This window comes from Colias croceus, chromosome 15, assembly GCF_905220415.1.
Source record: "Colias croceus chromosome 15, ilColCroc2.1".
Taxonomy (NCBI): domain Eukaryota; kingdom Metazoa; phylum Arthropoda; class Insecta; order Lepidoptera; family Pieridae; genus Colias; species Colias croceus.
In genome coordinates this window covers 6,417,575-6,440,879 of record NC_059551.1, presented here as the reverse complement: position 1 = coordinate 6,440,879, position 23,305 = coordinate 6,417,575, and the positions used below count along the sequence as shown (strand labels likewise).

At 31.9% G+C, this 23,305-nt stretch overlaps 3 protein-coding genes across 3 annotated transcripts in view; 2 read left to right on the top strand and 1 right to left on the bottom strand.

Moving 5' to 3' along the window:
- LOC123697808 (transcription factor hamlet-like) overlaps positions 1-23,305 on the top strand; it is a 93,760-nt gene that overhangs the window by 14,582 nt on the left and 55,873 nt on the right. The window lies entirely within an intron of this gene.
- LOC123697806 lies at positions 11,465-13,206 on the top strand. Its single transcript, XM_045644358.1, has 3 exons — positions 11,465-11,598; positions 11,984-12,058; positions 12,144-13,206. The coding sequence occupies exons 1-3, from the start codon at positions 11,532-11,534 to the stop codon at positions 13,061-13,063; spliced, it is 1,062 nt and encodes a 353-aa protein (XP_045500314.1). The 5' UTR covers positions 11,465-11,531; the 3' UTR covers positions 13,064-13,206.
- On the bottom strand, positions 15,222-16,607 carry LOC123698220. The gene has a single exon (XM_045644806.1). It carries the CDS (start codon positions 16,605-16,607, stop codon positions 15,222-15,224), a length of 1,386 nt encoding a protein of 461 aa, XP_045500762.1.

The following is a 23,305-nucleotide window of genomic DNA, read 5'->3' as shown; positions in this document are numbered from 1 at the left end:
GATAGTCGTATCTAGCCGTGTCACAGAAGGGGCGCGACCAACAATAAATTTGCAAGAGCCTAGCGCGAAAGACGAAGTACCCGCTTAACATACAATGACTGTCGTAACCATAGTGTTGTATTCTAGGCCTGTATTAATAAATTGAACTTTATTTTGAAATCCGTCTTGTGAATTGTAGGCGTTGGTAAATACATCATTATTGTTACTTTTCTCTTTCAAATTGATTGGAACGAAACTGTTATCACTGTTATGTGTTACGCCTTTTTATAACGATTGCGTTTTGTAAATTACTGTGATTCTTCCTTACCTACTTTCCTATAATTTAAGATGATTAGATAAATACAATGTCAATACCCAAATACGTATCTGACTAACGGATACTAATAAAGAACGAATATTATGAACACATGAGTTATTAGACCACATTTGACACCCAAACACTCACTGAATGGATTCAGCTGAAATGTCACATCATAAATAATTTTTTTAGCGTCTGACATTTGTTGTACAGAACCATTAATTATGTACGAAAATGCATCTCGGACATGTATGAAATATGTTTTTTAATTTTTAGATTATAACAAGGAAGTCATTTTCGCAATGAATTATATTTCGTATTTGGTTAATGTTGCGAATGAAAAATGTACGACGTTAGACAGTCTCTTCGTAAAATGACTTCCTTAACTTTACTTGTTCTCTTGAATTGCTACTTAATTCGTCCGAGCAATAATTTAAGCAATTGCGTCAGTCTTACAATTTAAAACAATTACTGCCACGTTTAAATTCCATTCGAATAGTCCAAACGAAGCTATAGAGCAGTCGCTAACGAGTCTGGGAGTGTCCCTTGGACCAGATAACGTCAAATCATAATTGCAGGTATATACACTACATCTGGAAATTCAACTTAATGAAATAGTGGAAAAAAACTCTAATTATTTAATTATAAAATGTGATTTTACCATTATTAGTATTCAACAAATAAACGAGACCATATTATTTTGTTGGTGTTCAGAAAAGGCTGAGCCTACTTGGAAAGCATTTGATTTGAATTTCGTATATTATATTGTATATGCACCAAAGTTTTATGTCATGTCAACCTGTAACTACACTGAGAAAAATTTTCTTTAGCAAAGTACCAATTTAGCTCGGTTAAAAATTATTCTGCTGCATTCAATTAAGACATATTTAAAATATGCATTAAAGCTTTGCTAGTATTATACAAGCAAGTATTGCTAAATATTCTTGGCTATTATTAAAAAAGTACTTATTTATTTCAAAATTACCGACTCGGTCAATATTACCTTTACCGAATTAGGTTCAAAATAGACAAGCTTACGTTATTATTTAATGATAAGCAAGTTATTTAATTTTAGACTTAACCATAGTTGGCTACTATTTACACAGAGTTCGGTTAAAAATAAACAAGCTTACATAATGATTGAATGACAAGTAAATCATTTAAATTTAGACATAATATTATTTGGCTAAAATTAAATAACTTTCTATGATGCATATAACCGTGTTTCTTACTTAAAAACAAACAAATAACTTATCTATTGGGAGATAAGCACAGCTCGGCAATTAACAATGGAGCGAATACTATTTTTGACCGAGTAACTTGATAAAAATGAAACAAGGAATTGGCTGCGTAGCCCGCAAAGTCAGCCATTTCTATCAAATCATAGTCGAGTGACGAACGTGTCTGTGTCTGAACGCCGCCTCAGCACCTACAAGGCAGATTCAAATTTACATTAAAAACTTTTCATCATCATTTTAATTCAAACTATTATAGAAGAAGAGCAAGATGCAGAAGACAAACTATTAGGGCTCAAAAACAGCCATGGACAGCCGTAGAACTAAAGTGGCAAGACTCTACAGAGACGAAGCTAATTGCTGCAAAATAGTTAACTATAGTCTATAGCTCCAATACCTCAATACAATGAATATGCGGCTCTTAAAAAACCCAAAGGATATCTTCTGGTGAGTTCAATTTTTTTGAATTTTTTGTCTGCTTTAGTTTAATTACTTTTGTATAATATTTACTTAGGTTTTTTTTATTTTTTACAGCTAGAAAAAGATTGTGAAAACCAAAGGACAATATATCACTGAAAGCTTCCCCACAATCAAGCCAAAAATATTTGAATTAGTAAGTTACTTCTGATCAAGCAAGATATTGTCATATACTTATTACTTTATTAAATACCTATTACTTTAGTAAATTACATTAGGTAGGATATAGTTCCCATATAATATGTAAAGAGCTTATTGTACTTTAATTTTTTTTTTGGTGCAAAAAATGTTTAAGTTTTAGCATTTATGATCATTTTCCCGACGACGAATTATGTTTCAATGAGAATAAATTCAAATGTTTAAAATAACGGTTTTACTTGTTGGGTTGTAATAAAATTATTAGATCAAAAAGATTACTTATTCTCCTAACTTATTCTTTAGTTTTTGCCTAAACTTTTGACTTATCAAATACATATAAGTAAAATTTTTAGATGTAGTAACTTGCTTACATTACCATAATGGTTGTTTGTTTTTATGTAAACAAACCTAAACCACTTTCATTATAGAACAAACTCCAACATCGCGAAATAAAATCAGCTGTTCCGTAGATTTTGGCAGAGTAGATAATTTCACTTTTGTATATGAAACAGCTGATATTTCTTTTACGATGTTGGATTTGGCTTTGGATTAGGTATAGACCTAATTAAAGTTGTTCAGGTTCGTAGTGTGAGTCATTCCTTAAAAGTTTACTCATGATTTATATTTAACCCTGTTATTGTGAAAATTAAAACACAAAATAGTTATTGTTTCTTGACATTGTGAATTGTGTACTATTTTTAAAAGTAGTATTATCTAAGTGTAAGTAGTATGTTACTTGAAATGATTGTATCGTGTACTGAATAAAGCTAATTTCATTAATGTGCATAATTTTCTTTCAGTTTCTTATAAGTTTTTGGTGTGTCGGTAAAATGAGTGTTATTTTCCTACATGAACGTTTCATTGGCTTTTTTTCCGACATGCCAAAATCTTGCCCCCTGCACTAATAATGGTACAAATGACAACATATCGAACTAGGTAAATATTTTCAGTATGAGCTGACTTCACATTGCATACAGGGTGTAACAGAAAGGGGTTACACATCTAAGCAGGGCGTGATGTACCTACTGATGAAACTGAACAATTTTCCCAAAGAACATAATGTCAAAAGATGAAAATAATGGAGAGGTTTAATTTTTTTTTTATCTTTCGACCCATTTTCCTTGGGAAACGTTGTTCAGTTTCATCAGTGCATCACGCCCTGTTCGAATGTGTATATCCCCTTTCTGTTACACCTTGTATAGGTTTTACAAACATTCACAGGTCAGCTTATACTGAAAATATATAGCTTAATATGTGTCGTTTGAATTAGTACTTGCAACAAAGTATTTTAGCTATGGTTACCTTATAAACCCGCCTAAGAATACAAAGTAACTTGGCTAAATATACCAATCTTAATTGACTAGAAAGAACAGAGTATATTTAGTTATAGTTAACCAATGAACACGATTGACAGTACCCAGTAACTTGGCTACGTATACAAATTTTCAATTGAGTAGAAGTAACAAAGTAGATTGGCTGTCCCTACCCAATAAATATGATTAACATTATCGTGTTACTTAGCTAGTTTTACGAAACAACTTTGCTAAAAACAACAGAGCACGTTGGGTATTGTTAACAGAGTAACGCGATTCACTATAGTAAGTAGGTAAGTTATATTTACTGAGTGAATAGGTTAAAAGCAACAAACCTTTAATACGTATTTTTTGACCAGCTTAGTGGGTTTATATTACCAACATACGTTAACAAAGTTGACTTGTATAATTTTAGCAACAAACTTTGCAGGCTCCCTCCGAAGCAAGTTACTCGGTTGTAAATAGCAGCAACTTGTTTATTTATAGCCGTCACGTTTTTTCAGTGTAACATATGAATGTAAGTCGATTATTGTATAAGGCGAAAATACCAAAGCGTACTATATTAGTATTTTGTATGAACTTTGACGATAGCATACAATACAAACGAATCAATTTTATATTTAACTTCGCTTACTCATTCGTATAGGTTCACATTTGTAAATGTCATGTGTTCAATTATTGAATAATATTTTAACATATGGTTTGTCATCTTTCGATCGTATCAAATGTAATAAGAACAATTATTAGTTTCGATTTCACACCGGTTCATAAGAACAGATTAAACTAAAACACCACGGTTGTAAATGTGAAATACTTCTTTGTGCTAGTTTTTAGTGTAAATTAGACCATAGATTAAAATTATATAAAGTACCTTTGTTCAGATAAAGACAGTTAAATAGCTTTAAATACATAACTTACATATTTCACATCGTATGATAAAAGAAAGAAACAATTTTTATAGTTATATTATAATTTGGTGATTTATCTACCACTTGCTGCGCTTCGCGATTTCACCCGCGTGGCTAATGATATATATCTTAATATATATAAATCTCGTGTCACAATGTTTGTCCTCAATGGACTCCTAAACCACTTAACCGATTATAATAAAATTCGCACACCATGTGCAGTTCGATCCAACTTGAGAGATAGGATAGTTTAAAGCACAAAGCGGGCGAAGCCGCGGGCGGAAAGCTAGTAATATATATGCCTATAGTTTTCCTTGATAAATGGGCTATCTAATAACGAAAGAATTTTTCTAATCGGACCAGTAGTTCCTGATATTAGCGCGTTCAAACAAACAAACAAACTCTTCAGCTTTATAATATTAGTACAGATTAAAATAAATATTTAAGCTTCAGCTTTGAACGGTAGCAAAATACAGTCTTAACTTAAACATAAATATAGGTATTACAATTGCAACAGAGTATCCATAACAAAACGCAACCGCCCCGTGTCGGAGTGATCTGTCAAAGATTACACATTTTAAATTGATGAGTAGCACCAACAAGGAGTTCTGAAGAATGTGGTTTTACAATACTCGCACACTGGAATCTAGAATAAGTAACAAAACAAATAGATTTGGAAGATACCATCTGATCTTTACTATTCAGTCTTTAATCATTCACGTTTGTGTTTATGCAATAATGAATAAATTATGGGTATAACAACGACTAACAGATAATGTAATCATTACTTGTACATCATGTTTCTATTTAGGTAATAAAATTTTAACTTGAATAATATGTAATAAAAATGTTATTCTATCGTTTCGTAATTATAAATATCAGGATGATAATTAATATAAACGATTTACTAAATTAATTTTGGAATATATACATTTTTTCTCAGTAAAAATAATTGATGTTACTTATAATGATACATTAATTAAAACATTAAGATTTAAAAAAATCCTATCCAAAGGTTGCCTGACAGAGATTGCTTAAAAGCGATAAGGCCGCCTATTTAACACGACTTACCTATGCTCTCTTTTCTTCTTCAGTGTGTGTGTGTGTTGAATAAAGGATTTTGTATTGTATTGTTTTATATAAAGCATAACAAATTTTAAATCATATTATAAACAACATAATGTTCAATACGTACCTACTATAAACCGTTTAACTTCAACTAGTTTAATTGCTACAACAAATGGAAGGGCTTTAACTCAAGACTCAACTCAATCTTGTATAAAGGACGTGTCATTCTTATCGTAAGTCAGTCACTTTGACGTATTTTATACATAATATGAAGGATGTTAAATACCGCAAATGCCTTAAATAATTTACGACTTCTTTGATAAAGCTATTTATGGAAGCTCTCTATTTGAATAGTCGGGATAATTTATTAAGGCGAAGTAATAAAGACATGTTAATATGAATGACATTTTGGGACAATTGTGAAGCGGTTCAAGAGGTTGCTTGCGTGATTTATTCCCCTTAAGTGTTCAGAAATTACAAAATGATTAACAATTAATATGGAAATTGGAATCCTGCTAATGGGTTTTAAAGCAAGAACAATTAGCTTAGTGATCTTTATTATTTATAGCATTTATAAAATGACATTATTTTTTTAAATGCATTTATTAAATACGTACTATTATAATTAAATAAATTCAATAAAATCACATCCATAAGAATTTTTCGGTAACTTTTTCATACCAAAGGCTAAATTTGAGTATAGGTTCGTAATATGAATCGCATTTAAATTAATAGCTCACTATATCTGAGCAATGGAATTCGATAGACACATAAGTGGTTTTCGTAACGCCCTCCACCGACCGCGATAGCATCGACGCGTGCTCAGATTCTTAGGCTCTTTGTTTTTTACACCATCTGGACATCAGATTGAACTTTATTACAACAGAATATAGTTATCGATTTAATCAATATTGATCATCAAGGGGTACCCATTAACTTCAATCCATAAAGATGTAATTGACCTTCAAGCGAGCATTGTAATACGATTTTTACTTTCGATTCGCCGATCGAATCAGATTGTGTCAACTTTGACGAGCATGCTCAAGGAGCTTGTACAGATACCTGTTTTGTTCGTATTAAGGCCTGAATCGGGTAGAATCCCCTTTTGATACCGAAAATTAAATCTAGTTATAACCGTTTTTCTTCTTAGATTCTTTATGTACATATCTAAAAAAAATGTATATTATAGTATCGAATATGATAAAGGGCATGGTTGTTTTAATTTGTTTATTTTACAATCAGGTTTTTTGGAAAAAAATCATGAACTGACGTCGATTTTTGTACTTTAAACCAAAACGCTAAGTCAATATAATGTCAATTATTGTAGTGTTTTTACAGTGTGTTTATGAAATTGAAACACAGGGCATGGTTGTTTTAAATTTTGATTCACTATCTAAATATCTTTTTAAATCATTTTTATACGTACTTTTACTACGATAGATTCGCGCCGGTCCCCCGATTCCGCCTAGTAAATCGTCGCCAAGGTCGCTAGCCCCTATTAACGCCTTAAGAAAACACTATTGTAGTAATAAATTTACAAATTCATACAGTGATGTTCAATAATTCACCATTAAAACTCAATTAAGTAAATTCGATATTTACGAAAAATGTACTAAAAAGGATAACATTAATTTTGCGAAATCCATGTAATAACGGATAAACAGAACAAGATTCATAATTTTATTTTGAGATATTGCACATTCACTCGGCTCATTTGATGCAACTAAATCTGTACTGTAATTGCAATTAATGAGATCACTTCTGACTCATCAGCAGGGGTCCGCGTTTCAATCATTCTATAGCGATTCATTGCTCTTATCATAAAATCATGTCGAAAGTAAGGTCATAGGGAGCGGTCAAGGGACAGCGGCCCGTGCCTTCACCTCGCCTTGATGATTCACAAAACCATTCATATCATTCGCTTCATTCATATCGCTACAGATATCGATCCTAACGATGGTGCAACTGGCACTAATTATATCTTCGCTTAGTAGCCTTGTTCATAATGCGACTCATAATATAGATACGTATCATGCTGCAAATCTCTTCATGGTCACTAATGTCTTTATTTAAAGGAAATGGCCATTTCAAACGTTCAGGTCTTGTCTTTTTGTTCGTATACTTGCAGTTACTTTGTCCAATAAATGTAAGAGAATAGATCGTTATAATTTATGAAAAAAAACGTCATAAAATATCTAATTCGTGACTAGGATAAAGTGCTTCATTTGAAATGGGCAATTGTCTCACTGAAATGCACTTATTCAGTATAGTCTACCTTTCTTTTCTTAGAACAAAAAGTACTCTAACTAGACATTTACAAATTGGAGGATGATCTCATAGGTAAAAGTCAAGGCGAGATGGAACAGAAAATAACGGCTTATTGCAAAAAATGGTATATTGGTGAGATAATATGTTTACTGCTCAATCAGAATTTACTTATTGAGCTGAAATATCGAAGCAACGTTTTAAAAATGCACATATAATGAAATTTAATACAACCAATACAATATTGTTTAATACACAGACATAATACTTTTACATAGTAAACATAAGTTTTGGATATAGTAGAAAACTATAACCAAAATATAACATGCGTATATATTGTATTCTTTTTTTTTTTTTTATAATCTTTATTTTTAAAAAGAGGATTTGTTCATAATCTGAACATGTCATCCCCATAGGAACATCTTAATCTTATATTAACTATTTAATAATCTAAGGTACAAACTAAAAATATCTATGACCTACGACTAATTCCTTTAAGTACAAAACTATACAACTTTCTAGTGATATGAGAGGTAGGACTTGATAACAAGGAATTTATCAGTCCCACCTCTCGTAAATTGTAAATACCATTTACGGATGTAAATGAATATCGCTCTGCTCCATTCCGAACACATTCCACCAAAATATGATACACATCCTCAATCATGTCACACTCAGAACATCTAGGAGTCGGAACTTTCTTCATAAGGTATGCAAAACTGTTCAGCGGGATGTGTCCTGAACGGAGACGGAACGCCGTTACTAGTTCGGCTCGGTTGAATTTTGCACCAGAAAACCATGGTGAGCGAGTAAGACCGGGTTGAATAGTTTTGTACCATATTCCTTTACACAGTGACCGCTCATCAAAATACAATTTCCAAATATTATTACAATACTTTTTTAATAAATGTAACATATCTGAGCATGTTGGTGAACATTCAAATAGTGGTCCATCCCATGCTGCCTCATTAGCTAGTCGATCAACCACCTCATTACCAAATAATCCAACGTGGGATGGGATCCACTGTAATTTAATATTTTTATTACAAGACAAAATCTTACATATATCTTTTAGAATTGTATAAGCGATTGGTAAACCTTCAACATTATTTGTACAGCTAATCAAGTGCTGTAGGGCACTTCTAGAATCGGTTAAGATCACATAAAAACCGGAATCAAGTGAATCTACATACGATACAGCTTCTGCTATAGCTATTAATTCTAAATACATAATAGAAACCTTTGCTGTTACTCTCAGTTTAATAGAACAATTGTCTTGAGGATCGTAAACAGCTAAACCTGACCTATCAACCATCTTACAACCATCCGTGTATATTTTATAAAAATTACTATAATATTTACTTAGATGTTTTTCACAAGTAGATTTTAAAAGCAAACTGTTCATAGATTTTTTGGATACAATAATTTCATCAATATCACAAGAAATTACGTTGGACAAATCCACATTGCTGACCCATGTATTGAGCGAAAACATTCCTAGGTTAGTTCTTTTGTAAAAGTTCGTCATTTTGAATTCATTGTGTATCGTTATTAGAATAGGTTTATTCTTCCTTCTCCAATATAAATTATTACATAACCTACCCAAATTATCTAAAACTTTAATTAATTCGCTATTTGAAAATGATGCTGACTTGAACCAAAATTTTCCACCCAAATAAAGTCTACGCACATTTAAGGGTTGAATATGTAATTCATTCTCCATAACGTGTATTGGTGTACTCTTGATAAAACCTCCAATAACCCGCATATAAGCATTCTGTACTTTATCTAATTTGGATAAATGTGTTTTGAAGCTATTACCATAAAGAAAACTACCATAATCCAATCTACTACGCACCATTGAAATATATAAGCGCCGTAGGTGACTGGGATGTACGCCCCAACCAGGTCCTACCAAAACTTTGAACACATTCAGCATTTTTAAAACTTTATCCTTAAGATGATTTATGTGTTTCCCCCACCGCAACGAACTATCCAACCATAATCCTAGGTACTTTACGCTATCTACCACCTCTAAGGGAGAATTGTTAACTGATAAACCAAACGATTCACGCACATATCCAAAAAGACAGACTTTACTTTTGCTTGGAGAGATTTCCAATCCCAGTTCGAACAGCATCTCAGAAACACCATTCACAGCACCTTGTAAACGTCTCCGTCCTCTTTCTATATTGTTGTCGGCCACATACAAAATGAAGTCATCGGCGTATTGGGATATGAAAACGCTTATAATATTCTTACAAATGTTCATTGTAGCTAAGTTGAAAAGAATAGGTGAAAAAGGATCACCTTGGGCTAGCCCCCGACTTGTCATTCTACTTATTGAAGTATTGTTAATGTTTATAGTTATTATTCTGTCCCTCAAAAAATTAAATAAGTAGCCACACATTTTAGATCCTACCCCTAAATTATCTAAATGCCTCAACATAACATCTATATCAACATTATTATAAGCGTCTTCAATATCTAGGAAGCACGATAACGTCAAAAGTCTTTCTGAAAATGAACCTTGAATTCTCGAGACCAGTAACGATAGATTATCCAAGGAAGACCTACATTTCCTAAAACCGGTAATATCTTGAGAAAGAAAGCTGTTTTTTTCAATAAACCACTCTAATCTCTTTATTAGAATGCCATGAAAAACTTTACAAATGCAGGAAATCATTGATATCGGCCGTAAGGATGAACCAGATTGGGACGCAGCACTAGGTTTTGGGATCGGTATAATCGTAATATTTTTCCACTGCCTAGGAACAACACCGTGCATGAGAATACTATTAAACAATGAAATTAAAATAATCTTACCATTTCTTGGAAGATACCTGATCATCGAATAAGAAATGTTGTCACTACCAGGACATGTATCTTTGTGTCGAATACAACTCTCTAACTCATTCAAAGAAATCGGTGCTTCCAAAAGTAAAAAGTAAAAAGTAAAAATTATTTATTCTTTAAGACACGTATACATCAGTCATAATACATACATTAAATAGTGCTTAATACAGTTTCTTAAAGAAAAACGTTAAAACACAGGAAATAAAATCATTGGTTCCCGCACTAGGCAATGCCTGTCCTGCGGGACCGTGAAATGTTTAACAATTTTATAAACAGAGCGGCGATTATGTTATGGTATACATAATTCGACGCCCCCGGGGAATAAAATGGTTATGCGCTATTACCACTTTTTTAATGTTTTTGCATTTTCGGCATCTATGGTGTCGATATACACCTACTGATTTTTTTTAGATTTTTTGACAGAAAATTCATAAAGTTATAACAATTTTTATTTTTATTCTACGGAAATCATGTAACAAATTCTTCCCGTAAAAACATCGTAGTCGTTCGTTATGGAACGAACGCAGGTCGCGAGAAATCTGTAAGGCATTATACGATTTTATTCACGTAAATAAATTGATAATTCTTTTCAATAACATGCTTTACCTAAATTAGTTTGGTGAATCTTGAACGGTAAACGTATATTACTGCTTTATTATTGACATTATTATCAATACTATTTCACGTAAACATCTATTACAATATTCTTAATAAATTTGAAAACATGTAGTAATGTAATACTATTTTTTTCTCCTTCTATTAATATAGTATTTGGTTATTATTGTCTTTTTCGCTCGAATTTCGACAAGTTTTTACAAGTTACTATGCGCGGACGGTGATCATGCACAAATCACAATAATCAATCATTACGTAATTTGAAGTCGTTGGGATGATTGTGATGTATTCTATTGTTTACAAACAAATAAACATAATTAGTATTCTGTGATAATTATAATAATATATAAATTTAACCATGGAATATCGGCATAAAGGATTACGAGCTAGAAGAATTCTTAAAATGGTTGAGGGAGGGGAAAGTGGTGAGTATTTTTTAATTATTACCATCGAATTATTACGTAAATAGTATATTATTGAAATAAAAATTTAAAGGGAGGAAATTCGTATACTTACCTGCTTATTTTTTTTTAGTTAAATGTTGGGTATTTCCTTCGGTATTATGCGTTAGTCTAGTGTTTAGTGACCCTCACTGCTAAGCCGGAGGTTGTGGGTTCGATTCCCACCAAGGACAAATCTTTGAGTGATGAGCATGATTATTTGCTCTGTGTCCGGGGATCTGGTTGCCATAATAGGTACCTACCTAAAAGCTATTCTTAGTATGGGATTAGATGGCCGTGTGTGATTTTTCTGAATATTATTACTTCTTCTTTCTGCTACTACTTACTTTCAATAATTATTTCATTACAGGGTCTGAAGATAATAATGATGTTGAAATGCCTGATATTCTTCCATGTGACGGCATAGCAACAAAAGTTTTAATTGGTACGTAAATACCTGTTCAATCTGTAAAATGTTGTATTTTTTTATATTAATTTAAGTATAATAATAATATCTGTTAATATTTTAGATGTACCGACTACATCTAACGGGGAACAAGGTGACAATGTACAGGAACCATCTTTAGATATATGTGAACTACAAACAGTAAACCTAACTCGTGAAAATTCTACTGAAAATGAAATGCTTTCTAGTTCAGGTGCAGATTATATTGACATTATTAATCATCAGCATATAAGAACACCAACATCAGTAGCAAACCTTTCTTTTATATTGGACAATGTTGATTTTGTTGCTTCGCCAGATGGGTATATTATTCATGCCAGTAAAAGTAAATCGAATACACCGACTCTATTTGATTGCACAATACAGGAAGATAATACTATTTTAGACTCAGATGATAGAAACCTCGATGAAACATTAGTTCCTATTGAGAATAATAAAGGTTCTGTACATAGCATAATCGATGTAAAACATGTCAATATTGATAAGACTTTAACGCCTCAAAATAGATCTAATTTAAGCCCCAACGAGATGGTTATAATTATAAATAGCGATAAAAGCCCAAGGCAACAAGGTATAGTGGACAATGAAGATTCTGTAACAATACAAGTACATGGTACATCTGAATCAGAATCACTCACTACAATTTCTGTATCAGGATCACTGCCAAGCAGCTCTATTGAACATACTGATGACGACGATAACTCTCTTTCTATCACAAACAACTTAGCCCGTAAGCGACGCCGAAATGAAAAAGAATGGATAGCCAATAAATCTAAAACTTTAAAAAACTCTGGAAAAGCCTATGTTGGATGTCATTCTAAAAAGCAGTTCCTTGCAAAATCGGTAGGACCTTCTTGTAAATGCAAATTGAAATGTGGTGAAACGTTTTCCTATGATAAATTCCTTTTTTTCATCCTAAGAAAGATTTATGTGGTACTTGTACGCTTTATGAACAAGCAGAAGGCGAACATAAGGAATCATTAAAAGATAATTACACAAAACATATACATAATAAAGAAAGAATTAGTGAAATCAAAAATTCGGAAAAGGAAAAAGGCTGATTGATTTTTTAGAACTAAGACTGATGTAACAATTGTGATTTTCTTAAATAAAAATTATGTTTATTATACTTACTTCATTGTTTATTTTATTTAACTTTTAAGAATATGTAGGTACTGACTGAGTGTAGAAAAGCACCCACGAAGTACCAAGTACCTAGTGGTGTTACAATAATTTATAACCAAAATTCATGAACATTACTGCTTATTATGATGAACTCTCTAAACACATTTATACAAAAACAAAGTCGTTATATAGCTATACGAAAAAAGACACTGGTAGCTTTTACAAGAACAAAATTGTATTAGTTTATTACAATTTCCATTCATTCATGAAAATACTGTAGAAAAACATCGTAATGTAGGGATATAGTTTTCATGATATTACAATTTCACGAGAATAAAATCGTTATGTGCCGTTACTTAGGATAGACTTAAATAAAAAATCAGTATTATACATCTTTCGTAATAACTTTAAAAGTATACATTATATATTTTTTTATTATAGCTACTAATTAAGAAAAAAAAATACCGAAAAAAATGATGTATTGTATGTTAATATAGGACGATTAGTTTATGAGCTAAAACAGAATAACAGTTTTTTGCTCGTCCTGTAAAATTTACTTTTGTCTATTACGATTTTATTCCCCGGGGGCGTCGAATATATTTAAAATTCAGATTTAAATTTAATACATTAACATAATACAGATTAAAAATTAAATTAGATTAAAAATTCATACAAACAATAATTAAACAAAAGTGAAAAAAAAATAAATAAAAATAATTAAGAATAAAATGATGGTTATAATATAAAAAAATTGATATGATTTCATAGCAATCGTCAATGAAAAAACAACTTTTCATTATTTGACACAAAATATATTTTATCAGGACAAACATAATCGGGACTCAACTTTTCTAATAATTTAACGGCTTTCTCCTCTTCTACATGAAAATGTGAGTTTTTGAGGCCCTTGAGCCACCTCATCTTGCGCCATATGTCACTTTGGCTAATTGTTTCATCCAATGAACTACAAAATTTATGCCATGCTTCACTTCTGGCTTGGCGTAAAGCTCTTTGAGAAAGCCGAATTTTGTCTTGTAAAATGTCTAAATTTCGTGGAGAAGGGTTACGTCTGAATATTTTTAAAGCTAATCGACGTTCTGCAACTAACTTAGAAAGTAGAGGAGTCCAATAAGGTTTTGGGTTAAACTTATTACTAGGATTGGGGTTCACTTTAATATATGGAATATTAGAATCAGCTGCGAAATTTAAAAAATTTATAAAAAAGTCATAAGATTTTTGAATATCCTCTGTTATATTAAAACCATCAAACAAGCTTTGTAACAAAATCTTATAACCGTGCCAATCTGCCTTTTTATAATTTCGTCTGCGTATTATGTTTTGTTTTTCTTTAAATTCAGTGGAAATTTTTATCATGACATGGTCACTGCCTAACGTCTCATTCAAAGTAGTCCAATTAAACTGTAATGCAAGATCCGATGTTATTAATGAGATATCTGGAGTTGATTCCCTAAGCACACCGTTTGTGAACGAAATACGCGTTGGACGGCCATCATTTAATGTTATTAGCGAGTGATCCATAAGTGAGTCACAGATTTGTGTACCTCTTTGGTCAGTTTTCACTGACCAATTAGAATGATGTCCATTGAAATCCCCGAGTACAAGCGCCTTTCTACTCATTTGAGAAAAAATGATGTCCCAATCTAATTGACATGTTCGAACGGAGGGCGGGCAATACAACGACAAAATATAATCTATATTACAATTAACTAGTTTAACACAAATTGTTTCTATAGCTGAATTGTTACCCTGTACATGAAGCATGCTGCATTTAATAGATTCATGAATAAATATAGCTACACCACCATACGAATCGGCCCTATCTTGACGGAAAACAGTATAGTTCTTTACCTTCAAGAGTGAACCCGGCTCCAACCAAGTCTCACATAGGGCAGCAATGTGGATCTTTTCCCGTAGTAAAATATTTTCAAAATCTAATAACTTACGTCTAACGCTCTGAGAGTTCCACTGTAGTATGTTCAACCGCACAAATTTGTTTTCATTCACTATAATTGAGGAGGTCCATTAATATCTTCGCACAGGGCCAATCAGAAACGTACTCGGCAAGGACTAACACAACCCATTCAATACACCGCTTTAGAATACTGAACATTTTAGTTTGTATAGATACACCTTTTAGAAACAAAATACTCTTTAACCGTGATAATAGCTCACTAAACTTTACATCTTTCTCTTTTTGACCTCCCTCAGTTGTATTTTCTTCGACGTTACATCCATAAGAATCCATTTTGTTTAAAGAATCAGTCAGATAATCCTCACGATCTGTTGAAGTTTTAGACACCCTAGAGTTTGGTAGTTTTGTCTTCTTGATCCCTACATTCTTAATTGGTTTTCTATTAACGACGTTTGCATATGTTAATTGCTCACCAGAACACGGCTGTGGAAACAAACTGTCCTCATCAATTATGTCTAGTGGCGAAAAGTAATTTATATCAGCTATGCTGGGTTCTGGTTTTCTGGGTGATTCGCTTGGCACGTAGATCGTCAGAGCCCTTTTATATGTGCAATTATACTCAGCCATTATTTCTCTTAGCTTTTTTTCCTTCAAGAAAGCAGGACAAGTTCTGGCTAGGGACATATGTTGGCCTCGGCAGTTAACACAGTAAAAGGATTTCGCTTCACAATTTGCGTGGTTTTTACCGCACTTCGGGCAAACAATCTTCGACGACGGACATCTTTTTGTAAAATGTCCCAATTTCCAACAACGAGAACATTGGGACACAGGGAATATATAATATGGATCTACCTTTATCTTAAGGCTGTCGACTAAGACATACGAAGGTAAGTAATTACCTTTAAAACAAATTCGAATACACTCGCTGTTTGACCAACCCTCCTTTTCAGAACTATTGCGACGTTTCAGGCGATATAAACTAACAATTTTACCAGGTTCCGGGCAGACAATGTTATTGAGAATTTCTTCATCCGTCATTTCTATCTCGACATTTCTAATGACACCATATGAAAAATTTTTCTCCATCGGTCTCTGAATACGCCAACCCATTTCCAAGAAAGCTTTACAATTTATCAACCTGTCGGCAGTTAATTCATTCATCATTTCCAAACGTAATTTGTATGGATTGATATATTTTATTCTTTCTATATCGGTTATGCTATTCTCTTTAAGTAATTTTGCGATTGTAAACTGTTTTGGTATTTTTTCTTGACTTGTGATATATATTTCAATTTTTTCATGATGTTTTAACTTCTTGTCTTTTTTACCTACCACAGACCATTCCTGTTCATCATCCTCTTCTCTTTCCCTTTTTTCAGCTCTTAACATCTCTTCATTTTCCACGTCCACAGTAATCTCCACATTCTGCATTAAAATCTCCTCACTCATAGCACTACTGCATCGCGACATTGTAAGATCGTATTAGCTATGAATTATTATAAGATATGCGCAAACGCATTAGTTTCATCCTTCGGCGTATGGCCGCTAGGTATAAAACCCAACGGCGATCGTACCGAGTGAGCGTGAAATACAATGGTTAGAAACACGTAAACAAGTATGACTAATAATTATTATCTTCGCATACAGCTACCTCGTACGGATACCGACACGAAACTGTATTGTATTCTGAGATATTAATTTACTGAGCTTTATGGCAAGATTTGCAATGTTCTTTTTCCCATGATTAACAATAGTAATTGGAAGCAATAATATTCCTAACTTATGTAGTACATACTATATCGAAACTTATAAGACTAGCGAACTACTCTAGGTGATTTTTAATATTAAATATTTATAGTCAAGATCTTCATACAAATTTGCATGATCCTTCAAAATGATAGTTTGTCCAAGAGTTGCGATATGAAATGCCGCATGACAGGAGCAAATGACACTCACTTTCAATAGACAGATTCGTTATCTGATTATTACGTAAGTTTATATGCATCAAGGAGCTTTAACGCGTCGCCAGTATATTATAATACTACAATATAAGTGTACCTGTGTCGTGTTCTCGAGGCTTTATCGGTATATGAAATGAATCTTCATATTCTTTTTAACTAACATTTTTTAATGGACACAATCACATTAAACAATGAAACTGTTAATTTAAAATTATATAAATTTTTATATTTATTCGTTTCTTTACATACGGCGAATTAATCACATAATTGTGATATTCGATATCGTTCTTAGATTTCTTATCAATACAACGGATGTCACTTTCCAGTACATACCGACGATAAGCGGAGACAAACACATAAATAGACAATACGAGTTTTATAGTGTACACTATACCGGATAGATAACGCCTTATATTCTTTTGATAGCAGAAAAAATAGTTTCTTTAGGTACTCACTCCAATATCTAAAACCTTAAACGGATTTCCCAATATACGATCCGACGGTCAATACAAGGCGTGTCAGTGAAATTCATGTGGACTCGGCTTACATGTTTTTGTTTCAATAATATGTTATAGTTAGATTCCATAACTGGTTCGCATTTGATCAGCTTTCTTGTTAAGCGGAGGTTACACTGTTGTCCTTTCGATTTAGTCAAATTTAATATAGAGTACAATTCGTATTGTATCTTTTGTCTCTTTCAATTTAAACATTATATTATGTTAGTGTATATAAATTTGCATGTGGACAAAATTAAAATTTGATTTAAAAACTCAAACTCAAACTCAAACATTCATTTATTCAATTAGACTACTATTTAGTAGCACTTTCGAATCGTCATTACATAGATAAGTATTTTTAACATTTACCACCGATTCGAAAAGCAGTATCTATGGAGAAGAAAAGGCAAGAAACTCCATAAAAGTCAATATATAGTATATAAAAATATATATAATAGTAAATAATATATGACAAAGTCATATTGGTATTCAATACACATTCACAAAAATATCCATTTATATTTATAAGTCATCACCGATTTATTTATGGAGTAATAAAATATAATTCAAATACAATAAAATTATGATCAATCACCATAAATCATAGTGTTAAATTTATTGACTTTTACTAGAATAATAAAACAACAAAGTTATTTTATAGCCCATACAAATTGATTCATAATAACTGAGTTAGCTTCTTACAGTTGATAAACTAATTACTTACCTACTTATTAAGTTTCATAACTAACACACAATAACCCATTTTAGAATATTATCTGTAAGTTTATGTACAATCATGATTTGTTCCGATTTAAATCGCTAAAATAAAAGGAAAGTAAAATCTAAGAACAAGTATACAGGGTTACTTGTAAAACACCAGCAACCTCGCAGGACAAGATCGCTACCATCATAAGTAACAACATTTGTTCTACGACTTTTGATAATTTGTTAGATTTTATTTTCATACAAAAATAAATATTAATTTAATTTTCCGTTTGAATATTATAAACTCTATGCGCATCCCAAAAATTTCGTAACAAGAAGCGAACGAGAGGGGTAAGGGGGCGTCGTGTCGTCCTTTCGATAATGAATAGAACATAGACTTACAAATGTTAAGAGAGTACAATAAAAGCTTAAAAAATCATTTAAAAATAATTTATTGCGTTATGCCAATAGTCGTAGAACAAAAGTTGTTACTTATGATGTTAGCTATTTTGTCCTGAGAGGTTGCTGGTGTTTTACAAGTAACCCTGTATAGTTACTAGCTGCTCCGCGCGGTTTCACCCCCGTGGCTCCACTCCTGTTAGTCGTAGCGTGATGATATATAGCCTATATATAGGAAGGCTTTCCTCGATAAATGAGCTATCGAACACTGAAATAATTTTTCAAATCGGAACAGTAGTTTCCGAGATTAGCGCGTTCAAACAAACAAACAAACTCTTCAGCTTTATAATATGTATTAGTATAGATAGGATTTACTTATTACTTGAATTTATGACTTTATGACTATTAAGACGCCATGCCATTATTTATATTCTACTAGCTTTCCGCCCGCGCCTTCGCCCGCGTTTTCAAAGAAAACCCGCATAGTTCCCGTTCCCGTTCCCGTGGGATTTCCGGGATAAAACCTATCCTATGTCCTTTCTCGGGAATCAAAATATCTGTATACCAAATTTCATGCAAATTGGTTCAGTAGTTAAGGCGTGATTGAGTAACAGACAGTCAGACAGACAGAGTTACTTTCGCATTTATAATATTAGTATGGATTAAAATCAAAAGATAATTTTTGTATGGAAACATATAATCCTTATATAATATGATTTATATCATATTACTTACAGGTTATATTTTAGCTAAAAGTCTTGTGGTGAATAATTAAAGCTATAAAAACCAACTACAGTTGAATTATAACCACAAATTGACGTCTAGGAATACATATCTATGCGTAGTCTTTAAAGAATGTCTGTATTACGAAGTAGATTTATCAAATCTTGACAAGTGGGTTTAGAAGGAAAATTTGTAATTTTCCTTATGTAAAATAGAAAAAAAAGGAAAGACTGTATTTTTGGGGAGTTTATTATTTATTAAAATATTTCATTTTTCTTTATTTACTCTTTAATACAACTAAACGGTCTTACGGTATTAAAATATACAAAAATAAACGTAAGAATAACTAGTCTAAAAGCGATTGAGCGGTTTTAACATAACTAATTACTAAAAAAGCTTATTAAAAAGCGCTATTATATCCCGGTATGTATACATACATATAATATAACATGCTATAACTTTCTTTCTTTCCTATCTTTCCCAAACGGATCCATAGCAAGTAATAATATCATAATTCAATCACCCTTAAAATAGATATATTAGACAAATTATAGAGAAGTAATTCAATAGCATAGTATCCGTGTAATTTCTATTCATCAACATTGAAGGTATTGTGGTAAGTTAGATCGTGCATTGATACCGTTGGTTCAGGCTATTCAATTAGGCTGCGTTTCTTTGGCGGATATGCAGATTGATCTTGTTAATAGCTCTACATTCGCTTTTTCTTTGCATACATTTGTATTAAGTGCACTACAGGAATATATTTTATGATAGCCTGAATTTGTTGTTAATTCTTATTTGTATTTTCTGTTTCAAGGAAAATAATAATCGTTAAGTAACTAAGGTATAAAGTAGTAGAAAGTAATTAGTAAAATGCATGACTTTTCGATCCATTTCATACACTTATTTAGAATCCTCTGACGTTCGAGAGCAAGGTTAATCTCACGTGCTTAAATTTTTTCTCAATATCAACATTTACAAAATATTTGTAAATGTAACACCAAAATAGTACTTAAAACATCCTACTCCTTCAAAATAAATCAGTCACATGAGCAACTAGCTGTAATTACTCTAGTTTTTTATCGGTAACATTTGAATTAATCTCGTTTTCATTTTTTTTGGATTAAATATTTTAAACAGGTTCCGGAAGTTTTGATATCACATTAAAATCAATTAAAGCATTATTTATGGGCGTAGGTATATAACAATTTCTACATTCAATGTGTGTGTACTATAAATAGTATAAGAATATTTTATATTTTTTTTTCAAAGCAAATTATAAAATAATTTTTAATATTTATTTTATTTAAAAACAAATAAATACTTTCGCTAGGTGTGCACAATCCGTAATTAAGTAAAATAAAAAGAAGTATTTTTTAATTAAGTAAAATAAAAAATGGGACAACAACAATCGTCTATTTGATTAAAAGTATATTGTTAATGCTTATGTTCACATAGATGTATGAATTAGTGCAACTTTTATATGCGAAAATAAAAGATTCCCTTCATTAAAACTTCACCCAGTAATTCCTTATATTTCCTAAACGGGTGATCTACAAAAAAGTTCTCATAGACCTCGAAAGGCAAACATCGTCGTCAATGTATCATTATACAATAACTAAACCATATAAATACAGGCCTAATTAAATTCAAATAACCTTCTTTATCACATCAGTGTCACAGATTGGACGTAGCTAAGACACGTTGGAATTAATTCTCACGAAGCACGCACTTAAGGTGATGCACTTCAAATGGGACCAGTTATGATTACGGATGAGCATATCATATTATGTACCACAAAAGTCAACCGTACACCCACGAGATAGAGTTTAAATTCAATTTGAATTTCAATGATCTGTGACGAATTGAGTCAGCTGTCACTTCACACGAAGCTCAGACGGACCTCTCGTGAATGTCACCGGCCAATCTGATTAAATTTAAGCCCCCATACAGGTCAGTTTTGACCACAAATTCTATTAATGCAAAATGATTTCATATGGTAAATTTTTTAATATTAATTAATAATGTAAGAATGTCATGTGTATTAAAAATATTTAAAGACAATTTTTGCTCTATAAAATGCCACAATGCATCTTATTCTCTATGAACATTCGCATATATTATTCGCACATTTTTACAATTAAAAATATCATACGTGCTAAAAACCACTCTTATTCTCTGGAATACAACATAAAAATTGTTTTACTTCATTCCTTACAAATTGATGCCCCTCTTAACTCGAAAAGAATTTATACTTTACACTAGTGCCGTTCGCATAAAGTGTTGATGTCTGATGGCGACATACTTACCCAGCTTTACGCGTATTAACTTAAGTAATTGTGAAAATAATTCTTCCCCGCGACCACTTCCTCAATAGTTTTTAATTTATTTATTTAATACGATCACACAACTCGTGCGCTCCGCGTTTCCTTGTCGTAAGTATGCAGCATTTTATTGTACCTTTATGGCCACAGAGGATACTAAAATTTATGCGAGTACTCGCTTATAGGCTCAGTATTAAATTAACTCTTCACATAAAATACACACACAATGTAAAAAACTACTCACGGAGACGAGAAAATGACCAATTACAGGCAATAATTTACAAGAGTGAATGAAAAATTATGCCATAATAATTTAATAAAAATGAACGATCGAGAAATAAATAAAAATATTTTAACAGCCATATCATGGGCGGTGAGCAAAAAGTGAGCAGTGGAAATGAAAAATTTTGATGAACCCTTTAACTAACTGCGTTTTTCGTGAGCGCGATAATATTCACGCTTAATTGGGTGCCCAAATGAGTGGAGTACGTTAAATTAACTGTGGCGGCGACTTCAAAGCGCTTGTTTATTTATTGTGCCTGACAGCTGACTAAGGTTGCGATTCCACTGAAATGATGAACAAATTATAATTATCGTTACATATCAAGATTACTTATAATAATAACTTGTATAAATGAAGATATCGATTATATCTTTAAGATTAATGTTACACTAAAAATTTTGTAGTTTCATTTAACCTTTTGCAAAGATATAAAATTGTAAACGTTTATTTACTTTATGAATTAACTGTTGTGAAATTTACTTATATTGATGTCAATTTTATAATCCCGTCACTTATTTCTGCCCACTATTAATTACGATACTTCATTAAGAAATCGCGTATCTGTCGATCGTTAATGACCTTTAAGTACATTAAAATAAGAGGCATTATGTAACGTCATGCGATTCATATCTCCGCGTAAGTGGAAGATAGGTATGAAACCTTAAACAGATTAGAGTTGACGTGGTCGCGAAGATAATTTTAATGGTCCAAGAGATACAGGCAGATTCACGCTTGATGTACGTCGATTTCAGGCTTTCTCCATGTAGAAAGTGTTTAAGTATCTGGTTCATTTCTTTCTGATACTTCTTATTGCTAATAGGTATTGTTCGTTTATGAGTTTATGCGAAATGAGCCCAATAAAAACGAGAAAGTTTTATGTTTGTTAAGTAAAGACACTGAGTTGTTTACCGCCAACGATACTTTTATAGTTGACAATAATAAATCTGCTTGATGCAATTTACTGTTTATTATCACTAAAGCTCTATATAAATTCAGTGCAGGCTTTTATTTTTTATGTTCGTTGAATAGAATCACAAATAATCTATTTTAGTAATTCATAATCAGTATTCTAGTTTGATAACTGTATAATAAAGTTATTTTTAAAATTCGTGACAGATATTTTAAAATAATTAACATATTGATAAGAATCAAAACAAATTATGATATTATAGCTACTTATACGATATTGTCACCATATTAATGAACTGTGACAAATCACTTCTGGTTTTATTTCAATGTCAATTTAATTAATATATAATAATTAATTGTTAAAAAA

What these genes read in the sequence shown, in the direction of transcription:
- LOC123697806 (XM_045644358.1), top strand. Translation starts at nt 11,532, where the DNA reads ATGGAATATCGGCATAAAGGATTACGAGCTAGAAGAATTCTTAAAATG. An exon ending in GGTTGAGGGAGGGGAAAGTG is followed by an intron (nt 11,599 to 11,983) that starts GTGAGTATTTTT and finishes ATTTCATTACAG; the next exon opens with GGTCTGAAGATAATAATGAT. An exon ending in AGCAACAAAAGTTTTAATTG is followed by an intron (nt 12,059 to 12,143) that starts GTACGTAAATAC and finishes TTAATATTTTAG; the next exon opens with ATGTACCGACTACATCTAAC.
- LOC123698220 (XM_045644806.1), bottom strand. Translation starts at nt 16,607, where the DNA reads ATGTCGCGATGCAGTAGTGCTATGAGTGAGGAGATTTTAATGCAGAAT.